The sequence below is a fragment of the Microcebus murinus genome, chromosome 18 (assembly GCF_040939455.1).
Source record: "Microcebus murinus isolate Inina chromosome 18, M.murinus_Inina_mat1.0, whole genome shotgun sequence".
In the NCBI taxonomy this organism is placed as follows: Eukaryota; Metazoa; Chordata; class Mammalia; order Primates; family Cheirogaleidae; genus Microcebus; species Microcebus murinus.
In genome coordinates, this window is record NC_134121.1 from 60,030,409 (window position 1) to 60,054,570 (window position 24,162).

Below are 24,162 nucleotides of genomic sequence, written 5' to 3' on the forward strand. Positions count from 1 at the left end.
TCCACCCCAGCAGGTGTGTGTTTCAATGCAGAAATGCTCGTCCGGCCACGTGGGTGGGGCCCACTGACATGTAGTGGGGGTGGTGCTCCCCAACCTGCGGACCCCGCCCCTGCCTTGCCCCACCTCCCCACTGCGCGCCCGAGCTCCAGCACGCGTGTTCCCAAAACACACGGGCACGTTCCCGCCAAGCAGAATCGATCCTGCCCTCACGTGTACGCGGGCACACGCGTGCGACCACACCACATTCTTCCCGCCTTCGCTCTGAACGGAGGCCTAACCAGGCCGTGGCCCGGGGGGACCGGCTGGGGGTCCTGCTCGTCTCTGTGCCACACCAGTGCCCAGTGCCCTGCGTGCTGCAGGCGGGCAGGGAGGGTCTGTCCTCGCGTGGGGAGGGTGTGAGACGGCGGGAAGCCCTCTGAGCTCGCGGCGTGGGCCGGGTCCTACCTGCACGGCGATCACAGACAAGACCTCCACCGAGATCCGGTTAAACTCGTCAAAGCAGCCCCAGGCGCCCGTCTGCGACAGGCCCTTGTAGATGTTTCCGCAGGACTAGGCGGGGAGAGAGTGGAGGGGCCGTCGGGGAAGGAAGAGCCGGGAGGGCGGGGGCCCACAGGGTGTCCACTTGCCCCTTCAGTTGCGTTCACTGCCCTCGGCTCGGCCCGCTGGGGACACCCGGGCCCTCCCAAGGCCAGCAGCCCGCTTCCCAGCGCGGCCGAGCCCGCAGAGGGCGGGCCCTGGAAGAGCCGTCCTCTCACCCGGACCCCACAGCTCAAGACCGTGGGACGGAGGCTCTGCCGGGGCCCCTGACCAAAGGGCTCGGACAAGCGCGTCCTGGAAAAATTCAGCCCTTGCGTTGTCTCTTAGCCCTTTTCTTTTATGCACACGAAGGAGGGGAGCCCCTCAAGGGGGGCCCGGGGAGCCCAGCCCGGCAGTCGGAGTGATCCTCCCATTTCCATCTAGGATTCCAGGCGGTTACCACACCCCTTTCTGGAGGATCCAACCTTGGATTCCACTCCGCTAATGTCCGGGATGCGGGAGTGGACCATGTGGCCTTGCAGCCCTGGGGCAGGTGCCCCGTCCTCAGCCTCAACACGGGGTCCCCGGATTGTGGGGCTCCGATTCAGGTGGGAGGGAGGAGGCCTCTGCAGGCCCAGGGTCCTGAACTCAGGGACTGTCCCCACCCTCCCCCTCATGCAAGAGGCTGCAGCAGCTGGGACCATGGAGACATCCCCTCCTCTGCCTGGCCCTTGGAGAGCAGTCTCCAATGACCAGCAGGACTGGCCAGCCCCTGCTCCCCTCCCAAGCCCACCTGGACACGGCTGTTGCCACATCCCGTGGCCAGCCGGGAAGGAGGCCCGCCCCTCCGTCTGGAGTGATCTTGGAACCAAGGCTGAGCGAGGGCTACCCCAGGGCAGGGGCGGGGCAGGACCTTTCTGGCTGAATTTGTCACCCCCGGGAGTCTCTTCAGACAGGCCACCCGAGGGGGGTGCTGTCAGCTATCGGGGGGCCCAGTGCCGCCTCCCCAGGGTGCCGTTCACAGGCATCCAGGGATTGAGAGAGCTCGCTGCGGGGCCTCCTGGGACAGGGCGCTCGGATATGTCCTCCAGTGGGGACCTCGGTCCCACCCCTGGGCCTCAGCCGCATACCTTGTAGTCCATTTGCTCGGAGCAGTTGAAGACGTACACCATGGTGCCCAGCGCCCGGCCCAGGTCCTTGGTCGTCTCCGTCTTGCCGGTCCCCGCGGGGCCAGCGGGGGCCCCGCCCATGATCAGGTGGAGGGACTGCGTCAGGGTGATGTAGCACCTGTGGGGACCCCTGCTTAGCTCGTGTGCCGGGGACCCCACGGCCGCCCCAGTGCCCTTCGCCGCGGTTCCCGCCAGTCCTGTCATTGCACTCGCTTGCCCTGGGAGGCGTGGCAGGGAGCGGGCGGGCGGGACTTCAGATGGGACTGGGGGACAGACGCCGCCCGGGGCAGGGGCGGCACAGGCACCTTGCCCGCCGTGGCACCCGGGCAGGGAGTGCTGCTAAACTGAGGATGGTAGGACCCCCCCACCCCATCCACTAAGGTTTGCTCAGAGCGGCTCTGGTCTTAGTGCCTTGGGGCGTTGAACAACGTCATCAACCCCCGACAAGCTCACGGGGATCCATAAGACAGCGCCCCCACCTTGCAGCCCACAGAGAGGTTGAGGGGCTCCCCCAAGGGCACACAGCGCGTGTGAGAACGAGGACACGGAGCTGGGGGCCCGGCACCCCGCAGGCGGCAGGACTGACTCCGAACATGGGTCCGCCTGACCCGGCGCCGGCTCTTTCAGCCTCAGCCGCTGATGTCCCAGCCCGACAGTGAGCCGTGGAGGAGAAGGGACCAAAGGGGGCGTGCGGCCCGTGCGGGGACAGGCCTCACCTGTCGGTGAGCGGGGTGATGACCAGCCGCGGCGTGTTGCCCAGATACTCGTAGGAGTACTGGATCTGCGCGTCGCAGATGTTGGCGAAGCAGTGCCGCCTCTCCTCGTCCCAGCGGTGCCGGAGCTGGGACTGCCAGGTGAAGGCCTGGGAGCTCTCCACCTGCGGGCGGCGGCAGGGCTCGTGCTGGCGGCCCAGGGGAACGCGAGGGGCGGACCCGACCGCGAAGGCCAGCCTGCCTCCGGGCTGGTCCCCGGACCCTCAGGGCGCCCTCCCTGGCCCTCTTCCCTCTTCCCCCGCCCACTTCCAAGCTTACTGCGGCCCCCAGCCCGTGTTGCTAAAGAGCGAGCCCTTCCCGAGGAGCGGGTGCCGTCGCCATGGCTGCTTGGGGCTCACCAGGGGCGAGTCTAGGCGAGGGGTTTGGGGCTGAGCCTGGTGGCCGCCCGCCGCCAGCATAGAGCCACTGCCCCAGGAAGTGGCAGGGGCAGGGCTGGAGCCCCCAAAGCAGGGCCCGCCCGGCCCCCGCCCCTCCCTGGGGGCGGCGAGTGCGCGTGCCTTGGCGGTGATCATCTTGGCCACCACGTCCCGAGCGTGCACGTCGATGGTGCAGATGGTCATGATCTTCATCCTGTCGCCTGCGTTGAGGTTCCCGATGAGCAGCGTGATGAGCGCGTTCAGCTGGCTGATCTGCGGGAGGAGGGGACGCTGCTGCGGCTGCCTGCCGGGTCCCCACCCCCACCCACCCCTGCGGGGCCCTCGGGGAGCTCGGGGTCGCGTGGGCAAGTCCCCCGCGCTCTTGTTTGCACTGAGGAAGAGCAGGAGAACATCCTCCGTGTCCCCAGCTGGGGGTGTGTTGGGACGCCACAGAGCCGCCACAAACGGCGCAGCAGCAAAGTCAGTGCGGGGAGAGGGCGGACGTTCAGTAAAGACAGCGGATTTTAAAGCTATCCAGATAGCCTGTCTGGTTTCACACACAAGTTGATCACAGGCACACAGAAGATTAGAAGGACGCATAAGAACGCGTCCAGAGCCTTATATCTGGGTGGTGGGATTACAGATAGGTTTTTAAATAAAAGAAGGAAAAGTTATCTTTAGTTTTCATATTTCTTTTTTGTTTGTTTGTTTTTGAGGCAGAGTCTCACTCTGTTGCCCGGGCTAGAGTGCCGTGGCATCAGCCTAGCTCATAGCAACCTCAAACTCCTGGGCTCAAACGATCCTCCTGCCTCAGCCTCCCGAGTAGCTGGGACTACAGGCATGTGCCACCATGCCCGGCTAATTTTTTCTATATATATTAGTTGGTCAATTAATTTCTTTCTATTTATAGTAGAGACGGGGTCTCGCTCTTGCTCAGGCTGGTTTTGAACTCCTGAACTCGAGCAATCCGCCCGCCCCGGCCTCACAGAGTGCTAGGATTATAGGCGTGAGCCACCGCGCCCGGCCTAGTTTTCATATTTCTAACCAAGAATCTTTAAGAAAAAAAACTTGCAGTAGCATTAGATGATTTCCAGATGAGAAATTAAAGTTACGTGTTTCTGAAGATGTTACTGCCGGGTACAAGTGCCTGGGGACGAGGACACTGGGCAGCCCTTCAACTGCGGGAGTGGCGATTCCACAAGGGTCAGTCTTGGAGAGGAAGATGCTTGTGGTCCTCGTTTGGCAGAGCTTAAGACTCGTGGGATCACGCACCTGCTTTTTGTTGTAGTCTTTGATGGCGTTCTCGTAGCCTTCCTCCAGCCTCGAAAACGCCATGCCCACCTCGGTGGTCCACCAGATCTGGGTGCACGTGAGGGCAATCTGGAAACAGACAGGGCCCCCCGGCCAGTGCAGTGAGTGGCCAGTTCCCGCGAATGAGAAGAGTTCATGCCGGTAACTCCAACTGTCTTCCAGTGGCATGCGGCTGACAGAGGGGCCACGCGGACACGCCACACCCCCTCGCCTGAGAGCCACCCCTCCCCCGCCACGCCCGCCCCCAGACCTGGGCTGGGTAGTCAAAGATCCACTGCTCCCTCGGCTTCTCCTCGTACGTCACCACGGCCTCTGGAATCTCGTGTCGGAGGGTGGCGACCATTCTGTCCAGCACGCGATTCAGCCAGACTTCCACCTGGGGGCGGTGCCACGTGAGTGCCTCCAGTCCTAACGATTTGCTACTCTCCGTCATCATCATCATCATCCCAGGGCAGACAAGTCGAGGTTTTTACAGAGCAGTAAAAACGACCCACTTAAAGTCCGTGGCTGGGACACTCGGCTGGCAAAACGTGCTGCGTTAAGCATCTGGGCCCAGGAGGGACCCGACCCAGAGAAAAATCTAGAAGAGTGAGCCGAGCCGAGCCTGTGCCTCTGAGCCGTCACTGATGCTCTGAGATGGGGCATCTGGGGCTCTGCCCGGTGGCGCCCCGGCTTGCTCACCCCACGGCCCGCTCAGCCCCACCCATGGAAAGCAGACCACGCACCATTGGGTTTTCTTGCGTGAGATTTTTTTTTCCCCCACAACTGATTTACCTCCAAATTACATCTTCCTTGGGCTAAATCCTTTCTGCTGCTTAATGAATAGTTGGGGAATGAGACAGGGAGGGGGACAGCTCGTCAGCAGAAGGAGCTGGCCCCGAGCTGGGTGGCAAACTCACTGGAAAAGGGAAGAGGCTGCCCGAGACCAGAGCAACGCGGCCAGGTAGTTTGGACAGGTGTTTTGGACACCTGTTAGAAATCGGTGGCTCAGATATGTGTGGCAACCTTCAAAGCAATCCCCTTGGCAAGCCATAAAAAAAATCCAGGGGCATTAACAAGCCTTCTCTTCCTTCCTCCCCTTCCCTCCCCCTTCCCCTCAAAATACCCCTTGTTGCCACATGGGTAGGGCTCTGCTAGAAATTCCACAAAAAAGTCAGTCCCTTAAGTGTTTTCTGTTTTTACTTTCTGAGACAGAGTCTCACAGGGAGTGCAGTGGTACAATCGTAGCTCACAGCAGCCTCAAACTCCTGGGCTCAGGTGATCCTCCTGCCTCAGCCTCCTGGGTAGCTGGGACTACAGGTAGCTGGGACCCAGCTAATTTTTTTAAAAGTTTATTTGTAGAGATGAGGTCTTGCTATGTTGCCTAGGCTGGTCTCAAACCCTGGCCTCAAGTGATCCTCCTGCCTTGGCCTCCCGAAGTGCTGGGATGACAGGCATGAGCCACCGCCCCTGGCCCCTTAAGTGTTTTCTAGACAGGCAGGGGACAGGACCAGTCTCCACGGACATCTCCGCGTGAGGACACGCGGCCCTTCCCCAAGCCGCACGCCACGCCGGGTCCAAAGTGCGGCGTGCGCATGCTCACCTGCCCCGAGAGGTCACATTCCCGGTCAAACTCCACATACTCGTCCTCCTTGCTGTACATTCCCTGGCCAAACTTGAGCGGCTTCTCGTTGGCGTCCAGCCGGAACTTCAGTTTACACAGGCTGTCGAAGAGCTTGGACAGGTGGCGGCTCACCTGGGTGGCGGGGAGACCAGAATTTCGCAACCGAGGGAGCCGAAAGGGACATGCACGGCTTGGGCTTTCCTCGAGTGGCTCTAAGCGTCTTTAACGTACGCCCCTCTGCGATCAGTGCTACGTCAGCCTGGCTTCCCCACCAAAGAGAACCAGTGAGAGCTGCGCTCGGGCCGCACACAGGAGCCAGGCCGGGAACCCCAGCTCTTCCGGAGCAAAGGTCTGTCTGTCCTTCGGGGTTCCTCCTCCTTGCGCGGGTTTGGGCCCAGGCCCCGAGCCGTGCCCTCAGACCCTTAACTGCAGGTCGTCCTTGCATATGTATTCCTCCTCCTCGTGTATTCCATAACTTTAGGTTGAAATAAAATATAACCATCTCCCCTTCGCCTAGTCGGTTAATCTTTCCTCTTTCAAGGAAGAGCCTCAAAGAAACGTTTCTTGCCGGCTCCCGGGCCAGCGCTGGCCGAGGGGCCAGCGAGTGGGTGCGTCTTTCAGAGACGCGTCTCGCCGGGCCCCGGCACCTGCCCCGAGTCTCCAGGACGGCAAAATGGGGAGGAGAGCGAATCAGTTTGCCCACATACGCCAAGGGCAGAGCGGGCGCGAGATGAGCCCTGCACGTTTCTGCTTGGAGGGCCCCCCCGCGTCCCTGGCGTGCAGGGCCTCGCACAGGTGGCACGGGGCGTCCAGGGACGCTGCTGCTCCCGCCTCCCAGGGCGGCCCGGGCCGGGGTCCAGGCCCGCCGCGCCGGGGCCCGCCTACCTCCACAGGGTCGTTGCCGTTGGAGAGGATGTCCAGCAGGTCGGCCGAGGAGACGAAGTAGAACCTGGGGAAGGCCAGCCTCTTCGTCTCCAGGTACTCCGCCAGGGCCTTCTCACACATGGCCAGGCTGCAGGAGGGACGGAAGCGGCCGGTCAGCGCCACTCCGCAGGCCCTTCCAGCCCGGCCTGCGGGCTCCTGGGACTCGTGGGCCTGGAGACGGCCGGTCTCTCGTTCACGGGCCGGGTTTGGTCCGGAACTTCCTGCCCGACGCCCTCATTCCTCTCCCAGCCCCTGAGCTGGTGGGCACTGCTGGGCAGGAGGCAGTGTCATTCAACCTCCGTGGTCATTGCTTCTTCTGCTGGGAGGCCAGCGTGGCAGGACGTGGCCCGGGGAGAGGGGATGTGGCAGCCCCCGACCCGGGGTTCTGCCCTGTCCTAACCAGCAGGCTGCATAGGACAGTGGCTCCCGCTGCCATCGGCTCCCCTCATTGGGACAGGGGTGGGGGCCCACCTTTTCTTCAGGGTCTCCAGTTTCTCATAGAGACCCGGCTTGTTGGTGGCTTCCACCACGTTGGGTATTTTCACCGCTTCTTGCATCAAGGCCTAAGAAGGGAAGGGGAGCACCGAGGGGTCAGGAGCCCCGTTATGGCCCACGGCCATTCCCGGAAGTGCCCAGGAGCCAGCAAGCCGAGCTCACCTTGAACTCTAGGTCGATGGCGTCAAAGCGCCTGGAGTCCTCTGGGAGCTGGGCGCGGATGTCCTCGGACCCGATGAAGATGCTCTCCAGGTGGCTCCAGGTCCTCTGCACCTCGAACCAGATGACGATGACCGAGTCTGCCGTGGACAGCTTCTGCTGCCAGCTGGTCACCTCCTTCAGGAAGTGGGCCAGGTACTTGGACATCATCAGGTTCTGCAGCTGCACCTGGTTGTCCTCCAGCGTCTCCACCAGGACCTCGTCCGACTTGAGCATCATGGTGCCCGTGCGCGGGTGCGGCTCGTGCTCGAACTCCATCGTGCTCCAGGTGCTGTCCAGGGCTTTCAGGACCTTCCAGGGAATGCGGGGGTAAGGTTACGGGGCGTCTGGGTGTGAAACTAAGGAGGGACCCCGAGTTCCTAGACTGTGGCATGAAGCCTGCTTTAGGAAGCCAGAATGCTCACGCCAGCACTACGCGTGGTTGCCAAGAGTGGGGAGCAACCGTGTCCGTCCACTGGCGCGTGGATCAACACGTGTGTCCTAACACACAAGGGAGCGTCACTCAGCCATGGAAAGGAATGGGGTCCGGGTGCCGAGGTGCAGACGGCACACAAAAGGCCACACACCGTGTGAGAAGGAACAAAGGGCGTGCCACCCTGGCGCACTGCTTTGCTAAAGGCGCTTGAAGAACAGCAGGTGCACGAACATCACCGTGACCTTTGTTCTGCTTTGTAAGGAGGAGGTGAAGCTCTCGTGTGAAAGGTGCCCTCCCAACACGAGAGGGACGTGTCCTTCTTATCGAGGACGGGAAGCTGAGGCCGAAGGAAGTCTGCATGCACAGACCTTGCTAAAACAGCGCTTGCCTCCTGCCCTCACCGTTCACTGCCTTCCACAGCTCGCCACCCTTCCCTCAGGTCAGTACTGAGCGTCCAACTCGGCTCTGGCTGTGGGTCATGTCCTTATGAGACTCCCGCGCCATGCAAACGTGCGTTAAATCACTTGCATGTTTTCCTGCCCTTGGGTCTGCCTCACGTCAATTCAATTCTCAAGCCCAGCTGGGGAAAAAACCCTAAAAGGGTCGAGGTAAAATTTCGCCTCCCGTGCGTAGGATGCCATTCCTAAGGAAGTCCGGAATGGGGAATCCAGAGAGGGCGCATGTTAATGACGGCTCAGAGCGCAGGGAGGGGGCTGTGGCGCATGAGGTGCGGGTGACAGCCACAGGGCTTCCTTTTGCAGGTGATGAAATGTTCTAAAATTGGTTAATTCTAGTAGGTGACGCCACTGAATCGTACACTTTGGGCGCATGGTGTGGTGTGTGAGTTACATCTCAATAGAGCTTTTAAAAAACAAAAAAAGAAAGCCAAAACGTGACAATTCACACTCACAAAGCAGTCAGGCTGAGGAGAGAGATCTGAATTGCAAAGAGTCTTCCAGACTTTTCCAGAAGCTCGTGGACAGCCCCTGGCGCTGGCTGGGGGCCAGCCGCGCCCCCGCCCGCCGTCACTCTGCCCAGCGGAGGCCAGGACAGGAGGGACACCGAGGATGCTCTAGAGGGGGGCCGAGTCCAGGGCATTTTGAAACGTGCCTACTCTCCCATGCGGGGAGACAGAGCTACAGCTGGGAACTGGGTTTTTCTCTTAACTACTAAGCTCTTGAAGTGTTTTACGAGATCTCTGGCACGGGTGGGTCTCGAGCGTTCAGGGACTGTGGGCCCCCGTGTGAATGGAGTGCTCCGGGTGGCACCCGCGCTGTGGGCCGGGGTCAGGGCCATCCCACGCGGACCCAGCCGCCTACCTTTTCCATCCCCGACTCTTTCACGGCCTTGTCCACGATGTTGCGGACCTCGTCCTCGTAGTTGTGGAGGTTCAGCTGGAGCAGGTCCGCCAGGGTTGTCTGGTCTGACATCTCGAATTTCACCTGGGGGCCGGGGAGGAGACAGACGAGGTCTGTGTGAGGCCATCTGTGCTCCTGTGGCCCCTGTCATCGTCCTTCGCCGAGAGCCAGAGGAGGGAGCAGGTGGAAGCTTCGCTGCGCCACCGTTTCTGGCTCCCCAGGCCTGGCCTTCCTTCCCCGCGATGACGCCGCGTAAGGGCAGAACGCACCCTCCGTGGGGGACAGCGTCCCTCCAAGAGTCCTGTGCGCCCAGTCCCTCGGGGTGTGACCTTAGTTGGAAAAGGGGTCTGCGCAGGTGGTAAGGGGCTTGAGATGAAGCACCCTCAATTGCCCAGGTGGGCCGTCAATCCAGTGACAGGTGTTCTCGGACCGGAAGGGGAGGGAGACGTGAGACGCACGGGGGAGACGGCCGGGGGACGGCAGAGACCGGGGCCCCCAGAAGCGGGAAGAGGCAGCAAGAATCCTACCCCGGCGGCTGTAGACCCTCCTCAGCCCAGAGAGGGCACCGGGGACCTACACACAGCGGCAGACTGTCCTGCCCTCACTTCCCGGTATATTAACCTCCTCACGGTCTGCCAGCCCTAGAAGCTCAAAGTCCTTTTCCTTTGTCTTGTCAATTCCCTAAAAAGTTGTGGCCAAGGTGCTACATAAGCCCAAGGTCTGAGCCCCCCCAATGAGTGGCCCATCTCGGAGCCCTTGTCGGTGCGTTTGTCTTCTCTTGTTAACCTGACTCCTGCTGGTCAGACCAACAGGCCCCAGCCAGAGAGCCTAAGAGGGGTAGAGGGAAAAATAACTTTTTTCCTCCCTTACAACTGCATGTGCTATTATTTCTTTTTGAGAAAACACGGCCCCCTTGAGAGCAGGGGCCTCAGTGTGAGGCCTCTGCTGGGTAGCTGCTCAGTACAGGCTTTTTTAAAATTTATTTTTTTAAAGAGATGGGGTCTTGATCTGCCACCCAGGCTGGAGTGCAGTGGTACGATCATAGCCCACTGCAGCCTCCAACTCCCGGCTCAGGTAATCCTCCTGCCTCAGCCTTCTGAGTAGCTGGCATCACAGGTGTGGGCCACCATGCCTGGTTAACTTTTTAAAATTTATTTTGTACAGATGGGGTCTCACTGCTGCCCAGGCTGGTCTCCAACTCCTGGCTTCAAGCGATGCTCCTGCCTCAGCCTCCCAAAGTGCTGAGATTACAGGCGTGAGCCACGGCACCTGGCCTTAATAGCTTTGTTCAGTGTCTGCTGACAGTGAGGTGTGTCCTGTTGGCCTACCGTAGGGGTCAAGGCCAGTACCTATCACTAAGGGGAAATTCTTAGAAAAGTGCTAAGACTCTGAGTTCCTGGGTTTCATCTGCCCCAAACTTCCCAGCCTTATGGAGGTGCAACCTACAGCCAGGACTGTCTACATAATTTGCAGGGCTTGGTGCATAATGAAAATGCAGGGCCCCTCTGTCCAAAAATTACTACAGATTTCAGGATGGGGACAGCAAGCATGAAACCCAGCATAGGCCCTCTGAGCACGGAGCCCTGTGTGACCAGACAGGCCACTCGTGCACAGAGCTGGCCCTGCCCACATTGGCTCTACCACCGGCATCAGGCCCGGGCACCTCGGCGAGCGGCTCAGGCCCACCCGTCGCCCCGGCAGCGGTACCTTGGTGGCCTGCATGAGCTGCTGCCAGTGGCGGTCGCGAATGGCGGGGTTCTGCAGCTCGCTCACGGCGCGCAGGGACGTGATCATGTTTTTCACCGTGTTGTCCAGCCCTATGAAGGCATCCCAGGTTTTCATCTCCTTGTCCAAAGACCTCACGTCTTTGGCAAACTTCTTGCAGTCTATGTCCATCTGCTCGACGTTGATGTCTTTCCACTTGGTGGTCTTCCAGTCATCGATGCTGGTGTTCACCTGAGACGGAAACGCCCTGTGTCACCTTCCGCTCCTGTCGTGGAGGGTTCAGGGAGGCGCCTCCGCCGCCTTAGCGCACGTGCTCTTAGGGAGCAAGACCCAGTGAGGAATATTTAGAACCGACACCAGAGCTCAGTGAAGCAGCTGAATACAAGCAAAAAAAAAAAAAAAACCCCAAAAAACAAACAGACAAAAAAACAACCCAGCAGTAAAAGATATTTCAGCAAAAATCTCTGCAGGGGCCTTGCTGCTGTTCTCTTGAGTTTTTGCTGTGGCCATGTGACTTGTCTTGGCCAACAAAGCGTGAGTGATGCCTGACCATACCCTGCCTGGCTCAGCATTCTGTCTGCCCGCCACCACGGAAGTGTGTTGCTGAGACGCTGCCAGCAACACCGAGAGCCTCTTGGTAGACAGCTGCCCAGGGAACAGCTGCTTGGAACTAGAGCGTGGACTTGGCATGAATAAGAAAGACACTTTCGTTGTTCAGTACACAGACATTTGTAGGGCTGTTTGTTACTGCACAGTCACCTAGCTTATACTGACTGACAGAGTTATAATGGAAGAAACTTCATTCACAAAAACACAGAGCAAAGCACACAAACTACCCAGGAGTAATCCTACCAAGAGTGGAAACAGAAGGTTAGGAAGGCTTCATGCTTACATTTGGGGTGGATTGAAATTGGCTGTGAAGCTGGAAACGCTAGCCATTGACGGGAACAGAGACTGGTGACACGGGCACCTGAGGCAGGAGGGCGAGGGCTTGCCAAGCAGCAAAGACAAAACTGGGAGCGTTCACAAGACGCTTGCCTTGAAGACACTAAGACTCGAAACCTTAATCCACATGGGACTCAATGGCCTTCCTGGCAGGTTAAGCTCATTCTGTGTCCTATTATCATACAGCTCCTGCCGGTTTGTGTTGGAGAGTTTTTCTGGAACTATCTTGACTATAAATGCTCATCATCATCTCCTGGGAAAGGTGACCTTCGTTCTCCAGAACGTGCTAATGATCTTTTATCCTGGGAAAGTGCAGTATCCCGCTATATTGTGTAATGGCCTCATATAAAAGAGACTCGAATTCACTTATTTGTGAAAAAATATCAAGAGGTTTGCATTTGTACCCCTCCTCTTTAGGCATGGTTGTAGCAGAGCCTATGACTCCAAAGATTTTTCCTCTATGTAATAAATAGGTAGATGCAGTATGATTAGCATAAGGGCACTTACGATATTTTACTGTGATGTAATTACAAAAATAAAATAAACGAAAAGACAGAACATGCTCCTGTATGGGAGCACTGAATACTGCCAAGAGAATAAATCCCCCCTGATGAGTTTACAGAGTTGATTCATTTCCATTTAAAATCATAATTGCTCTCTTTTAGAGGGCAGAATGATTTGGAAAATTATTACAAAGTTCATTCAAAAGGGTGAGTGAGGAGAACAGCTCATATATTTTTGAAAACAGATGAGCAAAGAGGAGAGTGGTGGAACCCAACGCATGCACACACATGGAAGAAATACTCAGGAGGAAGAGGCCCCGTGCTCAGAGCTGGCCTCACGTCACATGCGGCATCTTGCCCTGTCCTTACCTTCCAGCTGCCCACGAGCCCACAAAGCAGCACGCCGGAGACCAAATCCAGACCTTCTCCCACTGGGTGGGTTCCCAGGATCCTGAATTGCCTCTTCTCCTCCCTGAATATCAACCGTCCGTAACCCACACAAATTCCCATTTCCTCAGGGCTATCTTAAGCACCTGACCAAACCAAAAAGGCTATTTGTATTTTTTAAAAAGTTGTTAGTTTTCCCAGTTCTGCCAAGATGGAACAGCCCTGTTACTTCCAGGTTTTCCTTCTTTACAACTGAAAAACTTTGGACATACCACAACAAATAAGACCACGGAAAATCATTCATATATTGAGCAGATATTTAAGATGGTTATATTAAAAGGGGCAGAGGAGAGGGCAAAGAGGTCTAAATGGAAATAAGGTTTCCAAACTGCACTCAAAATCACAAAAGGTTGATACCAGTAGACTGTAAACCACTAAGAAAACTATATAAAGTGATATATTCAGAATCACTCTAAATAAATCAAGATGGATCCTAAAAGTGTTCCCCTCCCAGAAAAGTAAAAAAAAGAAAAAGGAAAAGAGGCAGACGAAAAAGAAACAGAGGAAACAAACAGAAAACAAAAAACAAAATGGGAGACTTAAGTCCTAACATGTCAATAATTATCTTAAATGTAAATGGTCTAAATACAATCAATTAAAAGGCAGAGATTGGCAGAATGGTCAAAAAACTGTGATCCAGAAATATACTGTCTACAATATACTCACTATAAATACAACAGTATAGGTAGGTTGAAAGTAAAATAATGGAAAAAGATATGGCAAACACTAATCAAAAATAATAAAAAGCAGAAGTAGGCCGGGCGCGGTGGCTCACGCCTATAATCCTAGCACTCTGGGAGGCCGAGGCAGGCGGATTGCTCAAGGTCAGGAGTTCGAAACCAGCCTGAGTGAGACCCCATCTCTACTAAAAATATAAAGAAATTAATTGACCAACTAAAAATAAATATACAAAAAATTAGCTGGGCATGGTGGCGCATGCCTGTAGTCCCAGCTACTCGGGAGGCTGAGGCAGTAGGATCACTTGAGCCCAGGAGTTTGAGGTTGCTGTGAGCTAGGCTGACGCCACGGCACTCACTCTAGCCTGGGCAACAAAGTGAGACTCTGTCTCAAAAAAAAAAAAAAAAAAGCAGAAGTAGCTATGTTATTATCAGGTAAAGTCAAGTTCAGAGCAAAGAAAGTTACTAGAGACAAAAAGGAACATTACATAATGAAAAAACTATCAATCTATGAGAAGACATAATTCCAAATGTATATGAAACAAAGCTTCAAAATATAAAAAGCAAAAACTGATAGCGCTGAAAGGAGAAATAAGCAAATTCATAATTAGAGATGGGGATTTTAACACCTTATTCCAGCAGTTTATAGAATTGCTAGAGAGGAAATTAGCAAGGCTATAGAAGTACTAGATGACATCATCAACAGGGTCTAAGTAACGTATATTAATAGAATACTGCACCCAACAAAAGCAGGATATGCATTTTTTTTTCAAGTGCCCATTGGGATAGTCACCAAGACAGACCATATCATGATCCATAAAATAAACTTCAATAAAATTAAAGTAGTTGAAGTTCTGATCATAACAGAATCAAACTAGAAATCAACAATAAAAAGGCAACAGGAAAAATCTTCAAACATTCAGAAATTAAAAACACACCTCTAAATAATCTATAGGTTAAAGAGGAAGCCTCAAAAGGAATAAAAACCGCATAGAACGGAATATAATATCAAAATATGTGGGATATCACTAACGAAGAAAAGAAAATTTTATAGCACTAAATGCTTACTTTAGAAAAGAGGAAAGGTCTCAAATAACTCAAATCAGTAATCCAAGTTCCTACTTCAATAAACTATCAAAAGAGCAAAACAAACCCAAAGCTAATCAAAGGGAGTAATCAAGATCAGAAACCAATGAAATTCAAAATAAAAAAATACGAAAAAACAAAAATCTAGTTCTTTGAAAAATCAATGATTTATAAACCTCTAGTGTGACTGACAAAGATAAAAAGAGAGAAGGACACAAATCACTGATATCTGGAATGAAAGAGAAGATACCACTGTCAAGCTTGCAGCCATTTAAACGATAATAAGGAAATTTATAAACAACTTTATGCTTTTAAATCAAACAATCTAGAAGAAATGAACCAAGTCCTCAAAAATTACAAGCTACCAAAATTGTCACAAAATTGAAACAAACAATTGGAACAAGCCTATAGTCATTAAAGAAATTGAATTTGTAACTAAACATCTCCTGGAAAAAAAAAATCTCCAGGCCCAGATGATTTCACTGAAAAGTTTACCAAATATTTAAAGAATTAATACCATTTTTACATAATCTCTTCAAGAAAATAAAAGAGAAGAACACTTTTCAACTCATGAGTCTAGTACCATGATACCAAAACCAGACAAAGACATCACAAGAAAACTAGAGACCACTGTCTCTGAGGAACTTATTAATAAATGCAAAAATTCTCAACAAAATATTAGCAAATTGAATTCAGTAATATATAAAAAAATGAATTATATACCATGATCAAGTGGGGTTTATTCCAATACTTAAAAACCAATGTAATCTGGCTGGGCGTGGTGGCTCACGCCTGTAATCCTAGCTCTCTGGGAGGCCGAGGCAGGCGGATTGCTCAAGGTCAGGAGTTCAAAACCAGCCTGAGCAAGAGTGAGACCCCATCTCCACTATAAATAGAAAGAAATTAATTGGCCAACTGATATGTATATAAAAAATTAGCTGGGCATGGTGGCACATGCCTGTAGTCCCAGCTACTCGGGAGGCTGAGGCAGGAGGATCGCTCTAGCCCAGGAGTTTGAGGTTGCTGTGAGCTAGGCTGACGCCACGGCACTCACTCTAGCCTGGGCAACAAAGCGAGACTCTGTCTCAAAAAAAACCAACAAACCCCCCCCCCCAAAAAACCCCAATGTAATCTACTACATTAACAGACTAAAGAAGAAAAATCATACAATCACATTAGCTGACATAGAAAAAATTTTGATAAAATCTAATACCCATTCATGATGAACACTATGCAAAAATAGGAATATAGAAGAATTTCCTCAACTTAAAAACTTACAGCTAATACACATAACAGTAAATGCTTTTCCTTTATGATTGGAGCAATTGCAAGGATGTGTGCTGTTATTCAACATAGTACTGAAGTTCAGGCCACTGCAATAAGGCAAGAAAAAGAAATAAAAGACATACAGAGTGGAAAGGAAAATAAAACTATTTCTGTTTGCAATGACATTATTGTCTATGTGGGAAATCCCTAAGGAATCTACCCCAAAACCTCCTAGAACTAGTAAGTGAGTTCAGCAAGATCACAAGATAAAAATAAATATATATATAAACATTAATCACATCTGTATATACCCAAGAAACCAAAATTTAAGACACCATACCATTTTCAATCACTTAAAAAAAAAAAAAAGACAAGAAATACTTAGGTATACATCTAACAAAACATGTAGAGGATCTTTATGTTAAAATTACAAAATGCTGATTAAATAAATCAAAGAAGGGCCAAATAAATGGAGTGACACACTTATGTTCATGGACTGGAAGATTTGACATGGTAAAGATGTCAATCCCCCCAAAATATAGATCTGTAGGTTTAATGCAATTCCTATAAAAATCCAAACAAGTTTTTTCTAGGCATAACAAGCTTCTTCTAAAATTTATACGGAAAAGAACAAGTCCCAGATTAGCAAACCAATCTTGACCAAGCGTAAGTGGGAGGAATCACACCCCCGGATATTAAGGCTCCGCAGATCACCACGGTAATTGAGACACTCTGGTATTACAGGGGATAGACGCAAAGACCAATGGACCAGAGAACCCACGAACAGCGCCACGCTAATGCACTCAACAGATTTTTGACAAAGATGCAAGAGAAACTTAATGGGGGGACGGCCTTGCCAACAATGGTGCAGGAGCAATCAGACGTCCATAGGTCAAAAACGACGAAGTTCGACCTAATCCTCACTCCTTACGCCAAAATTAACTCAAAGTGGATCATAGGCTTAGACGTGTGACATAACGCTATAGGAGAAGATCTGTGGGATTGAGGCAAAGAGTTCTTAGATTTGGTACCAGACGCACCATCCGTGATAAAACGCGTTTCATCAAAATTTAACACTTTTGCTCTGCAGAAGACCCTGTCGAGAAGACTAAAAAAACAAGCCAGAGACTGGGAAGAGCTATTCGCAAACCACATATCTGACAAGTAAGTACTCACAGTTTCTATAATGAAGAACTCTCAAAACTCAACAGTAAGCAACTAACAAAAGAATCCAGTTAGAAAAGGCACAAACAAAGTCTACCAAAGAAGCAGGCACGTGAAAAGATACCGGCATCGCTAGAGGGTAGGCTATGCGCATTCGAACCACAGGGTCTTTCTTTCTAATGGATCCCGTGGGCTGAACGTTTGTGTCCCCCCCAGATTCACGTGTTGATATCCCCCCCCCCAAGGTGGTGGATTGGGAGGTGGGGCCTGTGGGATGTGATTAGGTCACGGGGCAGAGCCGTGATAAAGGGGATTAGCGTCCTTACGAAAGGGACCCCAGTGAGAAGGCGTCATCCAGGAGCCAAGAACTGGGTCCCCACCAGACACCGAATCTGCCTTGACCGTGGACTCCCAGCCCCCAGAGCTGTGAGTTATCAATGTCTGTTGTTCGTGAGCCACCTGGCCTGCAGTGTCCTGTTATAGCAGCTCGAGCAGACCAAGGCAAGTTGTATTTCTTTTTTTTTTTTTTTTTTTTGAGACAGAGTCTCACTTTGTTGCCCAGGCTAGAGTGAGTGCCGTGGCGTCAGCCTGGCTCACAGCAACCTCAATCTCCGGGGCTCAGCGATCCTGCTGCCTCAGCCTCCTGAGTAGCTGGGACTACAGGCATGCGCCACCATGCCCGGCTAATTTTTTGTATATATATTTTTAGTTGGTCAATTAATTTATTTCTATTTTTGGTAGAGACGGGGTCTCGCTTAGGCTGGTTTTGAACTCCTGACCTTGAGCAATCCGCCCGCCTCGGCCTCCCAAAGTGCTAGGATTACAGGTGTGAGCCACCGCGCCCGGCCTGCAATTGTATTTCTAAGTTTAAACAATTTTTAGAAAGAGGCGAGGCGTGAGAAACAACGGGGGGGGGGGGAGGAGGAGGGGAGAAAAGAGAGAGGCAGCAGAAGGTGAGACTGCACCTGCGCACAGAGAGATGCCTTAGTGGACTGACCCCATCTCAGGGGCCTTTGGGTACCCCCGGCCAAGACCAGAAAACCCGTTGCTGCATCTGACAGCCAGACGGCGCCCGGGGCCTTGCCTCTTGTCCCCGGGTGTGGGCGCGTGCAGGAGCCCCCACCCCACCTGCACCCCTGGACCCCCGCCCACTGCTGGGCCGCCCTGTGCTCACCATGACGATCATGTCCCAGAGCTCCTTCAGCAGGCGGACCTCCCGGTGGCAGGCTTTGAGCTGCTTGTAGTCCGGGACCGTGACCTCGAACAGGCTCCCGGACTTGGACAGCGCCTCCATGGTGCTCTCCATGGCCGCGATGCTCTTTTGTTGCTGGGGAGGCGAGGCGGCCGTCGGCAGGGCAGCCACGCTCGGCGGCGCCCCTCCCCTCCCGTCCCCTTCCCTCCACCGGTGTTGGGGTGTCGGGGTGTCGCAGGACAGAGGCAAACTTCCCACCGGGAGGCCGGCGGCCGCCCTGCCCCAGGCCTCAGGGGTGGGGACTGATTTTAATGGACGTGGTACAAACGCCTCATTTCCTCCTGAGAGTTCCTGATTTCCCAGCATTTCTCCCATTTTCATACATTAATAAACAATGCATCGAGAACTGCAAAATCCAGGTAAGCAAATCCCACGGCCACGAGCCGACCGTGTTAGCACCTTGGTGCTGGGCGGCACACATGCGTGTGCACGGATGCGTGTGCTCAAAGGGGCAGCTGTGGCGAGGCGGGCGGAGCGTGCGTGTGCCGCCCTGTGACGGCCTCACTGTGCGCTAACTGCAGCTCCACAGCCATCCCGGGGTGGCCACGGGGCACCCCTCACTCCAGATCTCGCAGAGGGTCCAGCCTGGGGGCTGCATGCTCTGGAGCCTGGACAGAGAGAATGGTCCGTCTACATCCGGGCTCGGGAATGTGACGTGAGGAAATGGCCGTGAAGAAGGGTGGGAGCAGGACCTTCTGGAACGGTGGGCTTTGGAGCAGGAAGCGTAGGGGGACCTTAGGGACATGGTGGGGTTCACGTTTGCTGGAGCCTGTGGGGTGCCCAGCGAGGCAGAGGGGCAGGCTGGGCTGGTCCCGCAGGTCCCGGGCATGTGCGGGAGCAAAGAGGCACTGGCGGGTCCCCACTGTGCCCGCGAGGCCACCCCTCAGCCCCGAGGGACCACGCCTGCGCTCGAGGGGGTCGCCAGGTCCAGGGCCAGGTGGACTTGCACGCTGGACACTGACCATGAACTTGGACAGTGGGAACAGAGTGGGACACGGGTGAAGCTTGGCCGCCACTGGGCGTGGTCAGCCAGGAGGGGAAGGAGTCAGGGATGGCAGGTCCAGCCCGGGTGACAGGAAACTGCCGAATGGGAACAGAGCTGGGGGCGTAGGAGGCGGAGCCAGGCTGAGGGGCGGGGTGTTGGGACGGCAAGAGTGGTGGGCCTGCGGTGGAGCTCTGAGCAGCAAGACGCAGAGGGGAGACCCTGGCTTCAGGTGGATGCCGAGTTTGCATGTTCAAGTGCACGCACACATGTGCACACACACTCACGCGTGGCCCGAGGCCACTCCCATCCAAGCCATGTTCCTGGACTTGGCAGAACAACAACTTGAGAAAAGAACAGAAAACAACGGAGTTCCCAGAGCGACTAGCCAACCTCGCCCTTGAGCAAAAATACCTTGTTCAGGGACTTGTAGGGGTCGGGGTCACTGAAGGAGAAGGGGGCATCTCGTCTGAACTTCTCCCTGAACTCGTGCTGCTTGAGCTGAGGGAGAAGAGCGTAGACGTAGAGACACGGTGGGTCCCGGGGTGTGTCCCACGCCCTGCCCGCGACCGGGGCACGCCTGGGGCCACAGTCCCGCACCGCATTCCCCCCCCCCCCCCCCCCCCCCCGGGCTGAGACCGCAGGGGCCGCGGCACCTCGAATTGCTGGCACTTCCGGCGCAGGATGTTGACCTCGTTGGCCTGCAGGGGGGCCACGTTCTGCTTCACCACGAGGGCCAGTTTCTTGGTGTTCGTCCACTGCTCCGGCAGCTCCTGCGGGTGGGCAAGGGCCGAGGGAGCGCTTTCTCTCTCCCTTTCCAAGCTTTCTGTCGTGAAATAACTAGAGGCTCAGAGGGAGCTGCAGAAACAGGGCAGAGTCCTGTGTGCCCTGCCCCAGCCTCCAAAGCGGCCGGCCAGGGAGTTGGCGCAGATACATCTCTGTTAACCAGACAGCAAAACTTAGTTTTCATCACGATTGATGGATTCATGCATGAATCCGTGTGTGCGTGCACGTGCATATGTGTGCGTGTGTGCGGCCCCGTGCGGTTTTATCCCACATACAGACTCCTGTCCACGGCCAGAGAGGAATTCCCTCCATATTCCACATCCCGGACTCCCCTCCCCCGGCGACTGCTGACCTCTCTCATTTCACCCTTTCTAGAATAGTTGTAACGACCAGATGAATTTTTGCATTTTCCAAGTTCTCCACACTTGGGAAAATGTTGTATTTATCACATAATCATAAAACATTTTTTCTTTTTGAGACAGAGTCTCGCTCTGTTGCTCAGGCTAGAGTGAGTGCCGTGGCATCAGCCTAGCTCACAGCAACCTCAAATTCCTGGGCTCAAGCAATCCTCCTGCCTCAGCCTCCCGAGTAGCTGGGACTACAGGCATACGCCACTATGCCTGGCTAATTTTTTCTATATATTTTTAGTTGGCCAATTAATTTCTTTCTATTTATAATAGAGACGGGGTGTCGCTCTTGCTCAGACTGGTTTGAACTCCTGACCTTGAGCGATCAACCTGCCTCGGCCTCCCAGAGTGCTAGGATTATAGGCGTGAGCCACTACTCCTGGCCTCATAAAACATTTTAAAGAAAAACTATCCCAGCCCACGAACTTCCCCTACAAATGGAGGAGTCTTTTGGTGGCTCCGGCAGTTTCTGTCTGCAGGCCTTGAATGCCGTTGCTTCCACCTCAGTTGCCCCCGGGAACTGCCACACTCGCCCCCGAGTCCTAGCTGGGCGTTGGGCAGGGTGCTGGGAGCCCCGTGCTGTCGTCAATCACGCAGTAGGCTCCGAGCAGGGCCCGGCTGCGCAGCAGGGCGTCAGCACTGTGGGGCCAGGAGCCTTCTCGGCCCCTTCCCTCTGGTGGCATCCTCGTCACCCCCTGGGCTGTGGGCGTTGGGTGCTAGCTAGAGTCAGTGCACACGGGCAGGGAGCGGGCCCTGTGTGCGGCTGGACACGTCGGGGAGAGGGAGGGAGACAGCAGCCGGTCTGGGGAGAGGTGGGGACTCCAGGGCCAGACGTGGCTGGGTGGTGGCCCCAGGACAATCCTCTCCGTCCTCCCCAGCCCCGCCAGCACACACACCTTCCCTACGACAACTGACACTGCCTAAGGCAGCTTTCGAGTGCCCTGCAAACTTGGGCCCGTCCCTTCCAACTGCCTGCTCTCCGCAGGGCCTCCTTGGACCCTGCGAAGTCCCCACCGTCCCCGGCTCAACCTCCACCACCCGGCTCGACCCGGGCGCTTGGGAAGAGACGCAGGACATGAGGGCGTTTCCAACCCAACAGAACACGGGCGCTGGTCTGCCCGTGAGGCCGCCCCCGGGGCCCCTTTCTCAGCACAGCCCCCTCCCTCCGCTTCCCCACTCCACAGGGATCCAGCATCCAGTGGGGCCTGGCCTGTGGCGTCCCCATGGTCGTGAGTGACAGCCTGGTCCCCCGCCGCGCCCTTCCCCTGGCCGTGCCTCCTGCGGCCCAGCTCCCCGCTGCCCGGCCCACCCGGCCGCGCACCTGCAGCTTCACGTGTATCTCCTCCGGCATCTCCTCCCCGTAGGTCTTGAGCAGCTCGATGGTTTGCTTCAGGGGCTCAAACATGGTGTCGGTGACCAGCTGCCGCTCCTTGACCTTCATCAAGTGCCCCATCACCTCCACCAGGCCGTCGTAATCCCCCTCCTTGAGGGGCTTCGTTAGGCCCGTTCTGGCGACTTTCATGAAGTTTTCCAGGTCGGCAAGGCTGAGGAACGAGGCCACCGTCTGAGACAGGCCGGTGCCCCTGGGCCCCCTCCCGAGGTGAAGGGGAGCCCGTCGGGAGAGGTGGGCGGCAGCCAGGGCGCCTGGCTGTCACGAGAGGCCCCGCCTGGGGAGGAAGAGGTCCTGTCCTACCCCAGAGACCTCCAGCTTGCGGAGCCCCTGCCCGCACGCCACCCCAGGCGAGCACAAGTCCCAGCCCAGGCCACACCTCAGAGAGGCCTTTGTGGGTCTCCCAGATGGAACTCAGCTGGGTGACATGTGGCACTGTGCGTGTCACAGCCCCGACGGCCGCCTGTAACTCTACGGGCTCCTGGTCTGTCCGTTCAACGCCAGCCTTCCCTGCCAGACCCCAGGCTCCCACAGCTTTGCAAAGCCTCTGGCGCCGGACACAGTGAGTGCTCAGTAAACAGGGGCTGGAGGAAGGAGTGGAGCACTGGCTCACGGCCAGGCGACACCTTTCTGCTGGGACCCGCACTTGGCGGGAGGGGGGTTTGCCCCCAAGCCTGTTCTCCACCCGCACACCTGCCCTGGAGGTGGTGCCAACAAACACCATGGACGCAGGCAGGGGCCCCTTGCGTATCCCTCGGGCTCTCCCAGCCGCTGCGGCCCCCGCGCCCACCTGTTGATAACGTGGTTGCTCAGGTGCCGTTTGAACATGAGGCTCCAGCGCTTGATGGTGCTGAGCAGGGCCTGCTTGAAGGGGCGGCAGTCACACTGCAGCCAGCCGTGGAACACCCTCGAGTTCTCGCACCTGGACACCTCCTCGTACAGCTTCTCGTAGGAGTCGATCTGGAAAACAGCCGCCAGAGCCCGTCACGGCCCCGAGCCCGCCGGGGCGTCCGCTGCACCTGCCGCGCCGACCTGCCGGCTGCCGTGGGGGTGGGGCCTCAGTGGGCAGGTGCCTGGCTGCGCTGGGCATCGGGGGCTCGTTACAAGTTACGTTTCCTTCTCCAGCGCCCCAGGGCTCCTTCCGGCCCCAGCGGTCAACCCCAGAGTGGCACAGTCTGCCAGAAAGGGACAGAACGGGCAATGCCACAGCACTTCTGAAGCAGAATAGGACAGAGGCTTCGAGAGGCTCCCAAAGGGAACCCCTTAACTCATCCTTCTTCATGCTGCTGCTGTGTAGCCCAGGGGCTCTCGGATTCCTCCAGCCCCCCGACCCTGTGCGGCAGAATCGCCATGCTTTGGGAACAGAGTTGGGGGTTCGTGTATCAACTATGTTTCCTTATTTTCTGCAGCTGTCAGATGAAATGTTATGCAAATGTCTGTTAGAACCATTTGGTCTAAAGTGTAGTTTAAAGCCAATGTTGCTTTTTTTTTTTCTTTTCTTTTCATTAGAGATGGGATCTCACTTTGTCACCTGGGCTAGAGTGCAGTGGTGCAATCATAGCTCACTGCAACCTCTAACTCTTGTGCTCCAGCCATCCTCCTGCCTCAGTCTCCTGAGTAGTGAGGACTATGGGTACACATGCCACCATGCCTGGCTAATTTTTTTTTTTTTTTTTTTTAAGAGATGAGGTCTTGCTATGTTATTCAGGCTGGTCTTGAATTCCTGGCCTCAAGCAATCCTTCCACCTCAGCCTCCCAGATTGCTGGGATTATAGGAGTGAGCCACCATGCCTGGCTAAATCTAGTTTCTTTGCTAATTTTCTGCCTGGCTGATCTAATCTGAGAGTGGGGTGTTGAAGTTCTCAACCATTATCGTATTGGATTCTCTCTCTCCCATTAGAACTGATATTTGCTTTATAAACCTGAGTGATCTGGTGTTTGATGCATATATGTGTAGAATTGTTATACCCTCTTGCTGAATTGATCCATTTATCATTAAATAATGACCTTGTTTGTCTCCTTTTTTTACTATTTTTGACTTAAAATCTATTTTATCTGATGTAAGTATAGCTCCTCCTGCTCACTTTTGGTTTCCGTCTGTGTGGAATATCTCTCTGTCCCTTCATTTTCAGTCTATATGTGTCTTCACAGGTGAGTTTCTTTTAGGCAGCTTATAATCGGGTCATGGTTATTTCTTAAAATCCATTCAGCCAAACTATATCTTTTAAGTGGAGAATTTAATCCATTTACACTCAAGGCTATTAATTGACAGTTGCCATTTTCTGTATTATTGATGTTCTGACACCTGGGGCCTTGCTGGCCCTGGAGGGACAGCCCCCGCCCAGGCCCGGTTGACTTCCAGAGACAGCAAACAACTCACCTGGGAGCAAACC

At 54.8% G+C, this 24,162-nt stretch overlaps 1 protein-coding gene across 1 annotated transcript in view; it reads right to left on the reverse strand.

Moving 5' to 3' along the window:
* Positions 1 to 24,162, reverse strand: part of DNAH17 (dynein axonemal heavy chain 17) — a 101,723-nt gene that overhangs the window by 52,222 nt on the left and 25,339 nt on the right. Inside the window, exons 20-36 of the mRNA XM_020281208.2 lie at positions 22,560 to 22,729; positions 21,701 to 21,923; positions 19,843 to 19,959; positions 19,601 to 19,687; positions 18,127 to 18,279; positions 10,847 to 11,095; positions 9,101 to 9,223; positions 7,310 to 7,657; positions 7,124 to 7,215; positions 6,614 to 6,740; positions 5,708 to 5,860; positions 4,376 to 4,501; positions 4,087 to 4,194; positions 2,956 to 3,087; positions 2,402 to 2,562; positions 1,647 to 1,803; positions 445 to 549 (exon numbers count right to left, since the gene is read on the reverse strand). Of these exons, the coding sequence (XP_020136797.1) occupies positions 445 to 549; positions 1,647 to 1,803; positions 2,402 to 2,562; positions 2,956 to 3,087; positions 4,087 to 4,194; positions 4,376 to 4,501; positions 5,708 to 5,860; positions 6,614 to 6,740; positions 7,124 to 7,215; positions 7,310 to 7,657; positions 9,101 to 9,223; positions 10,847 to 11,095; positions 18,127 to 18,279; positions 19,601 to 19,687; positions 19,843 to 19,959; positions 21,701 to 21,923; positions 22,560 to 22,729 (2,631 nt within the window). The remainder of the gene's footprint in view (positions 1 to 444; positions 550 to 1,646; positions 1,804 to 2,401; positions 2,563 to 2,955; positions 3,088 to 4,086; positions 4,195 to 4,375; positions 4,502 to 5,707; positions 5,861 to 6,613; positions 6,741 to 7,123; positions 7,216 to 7,309; positions 7,658 to 9,100; positions 9,224 to 10,846; positions 11,096 to 18,126; positions 18,280 to 19,600; positions 19,688 to 19,842; positions 19,960 to 21,700; positions 21,924 to 22,559; positions 22,730 to 24,162) is intronic.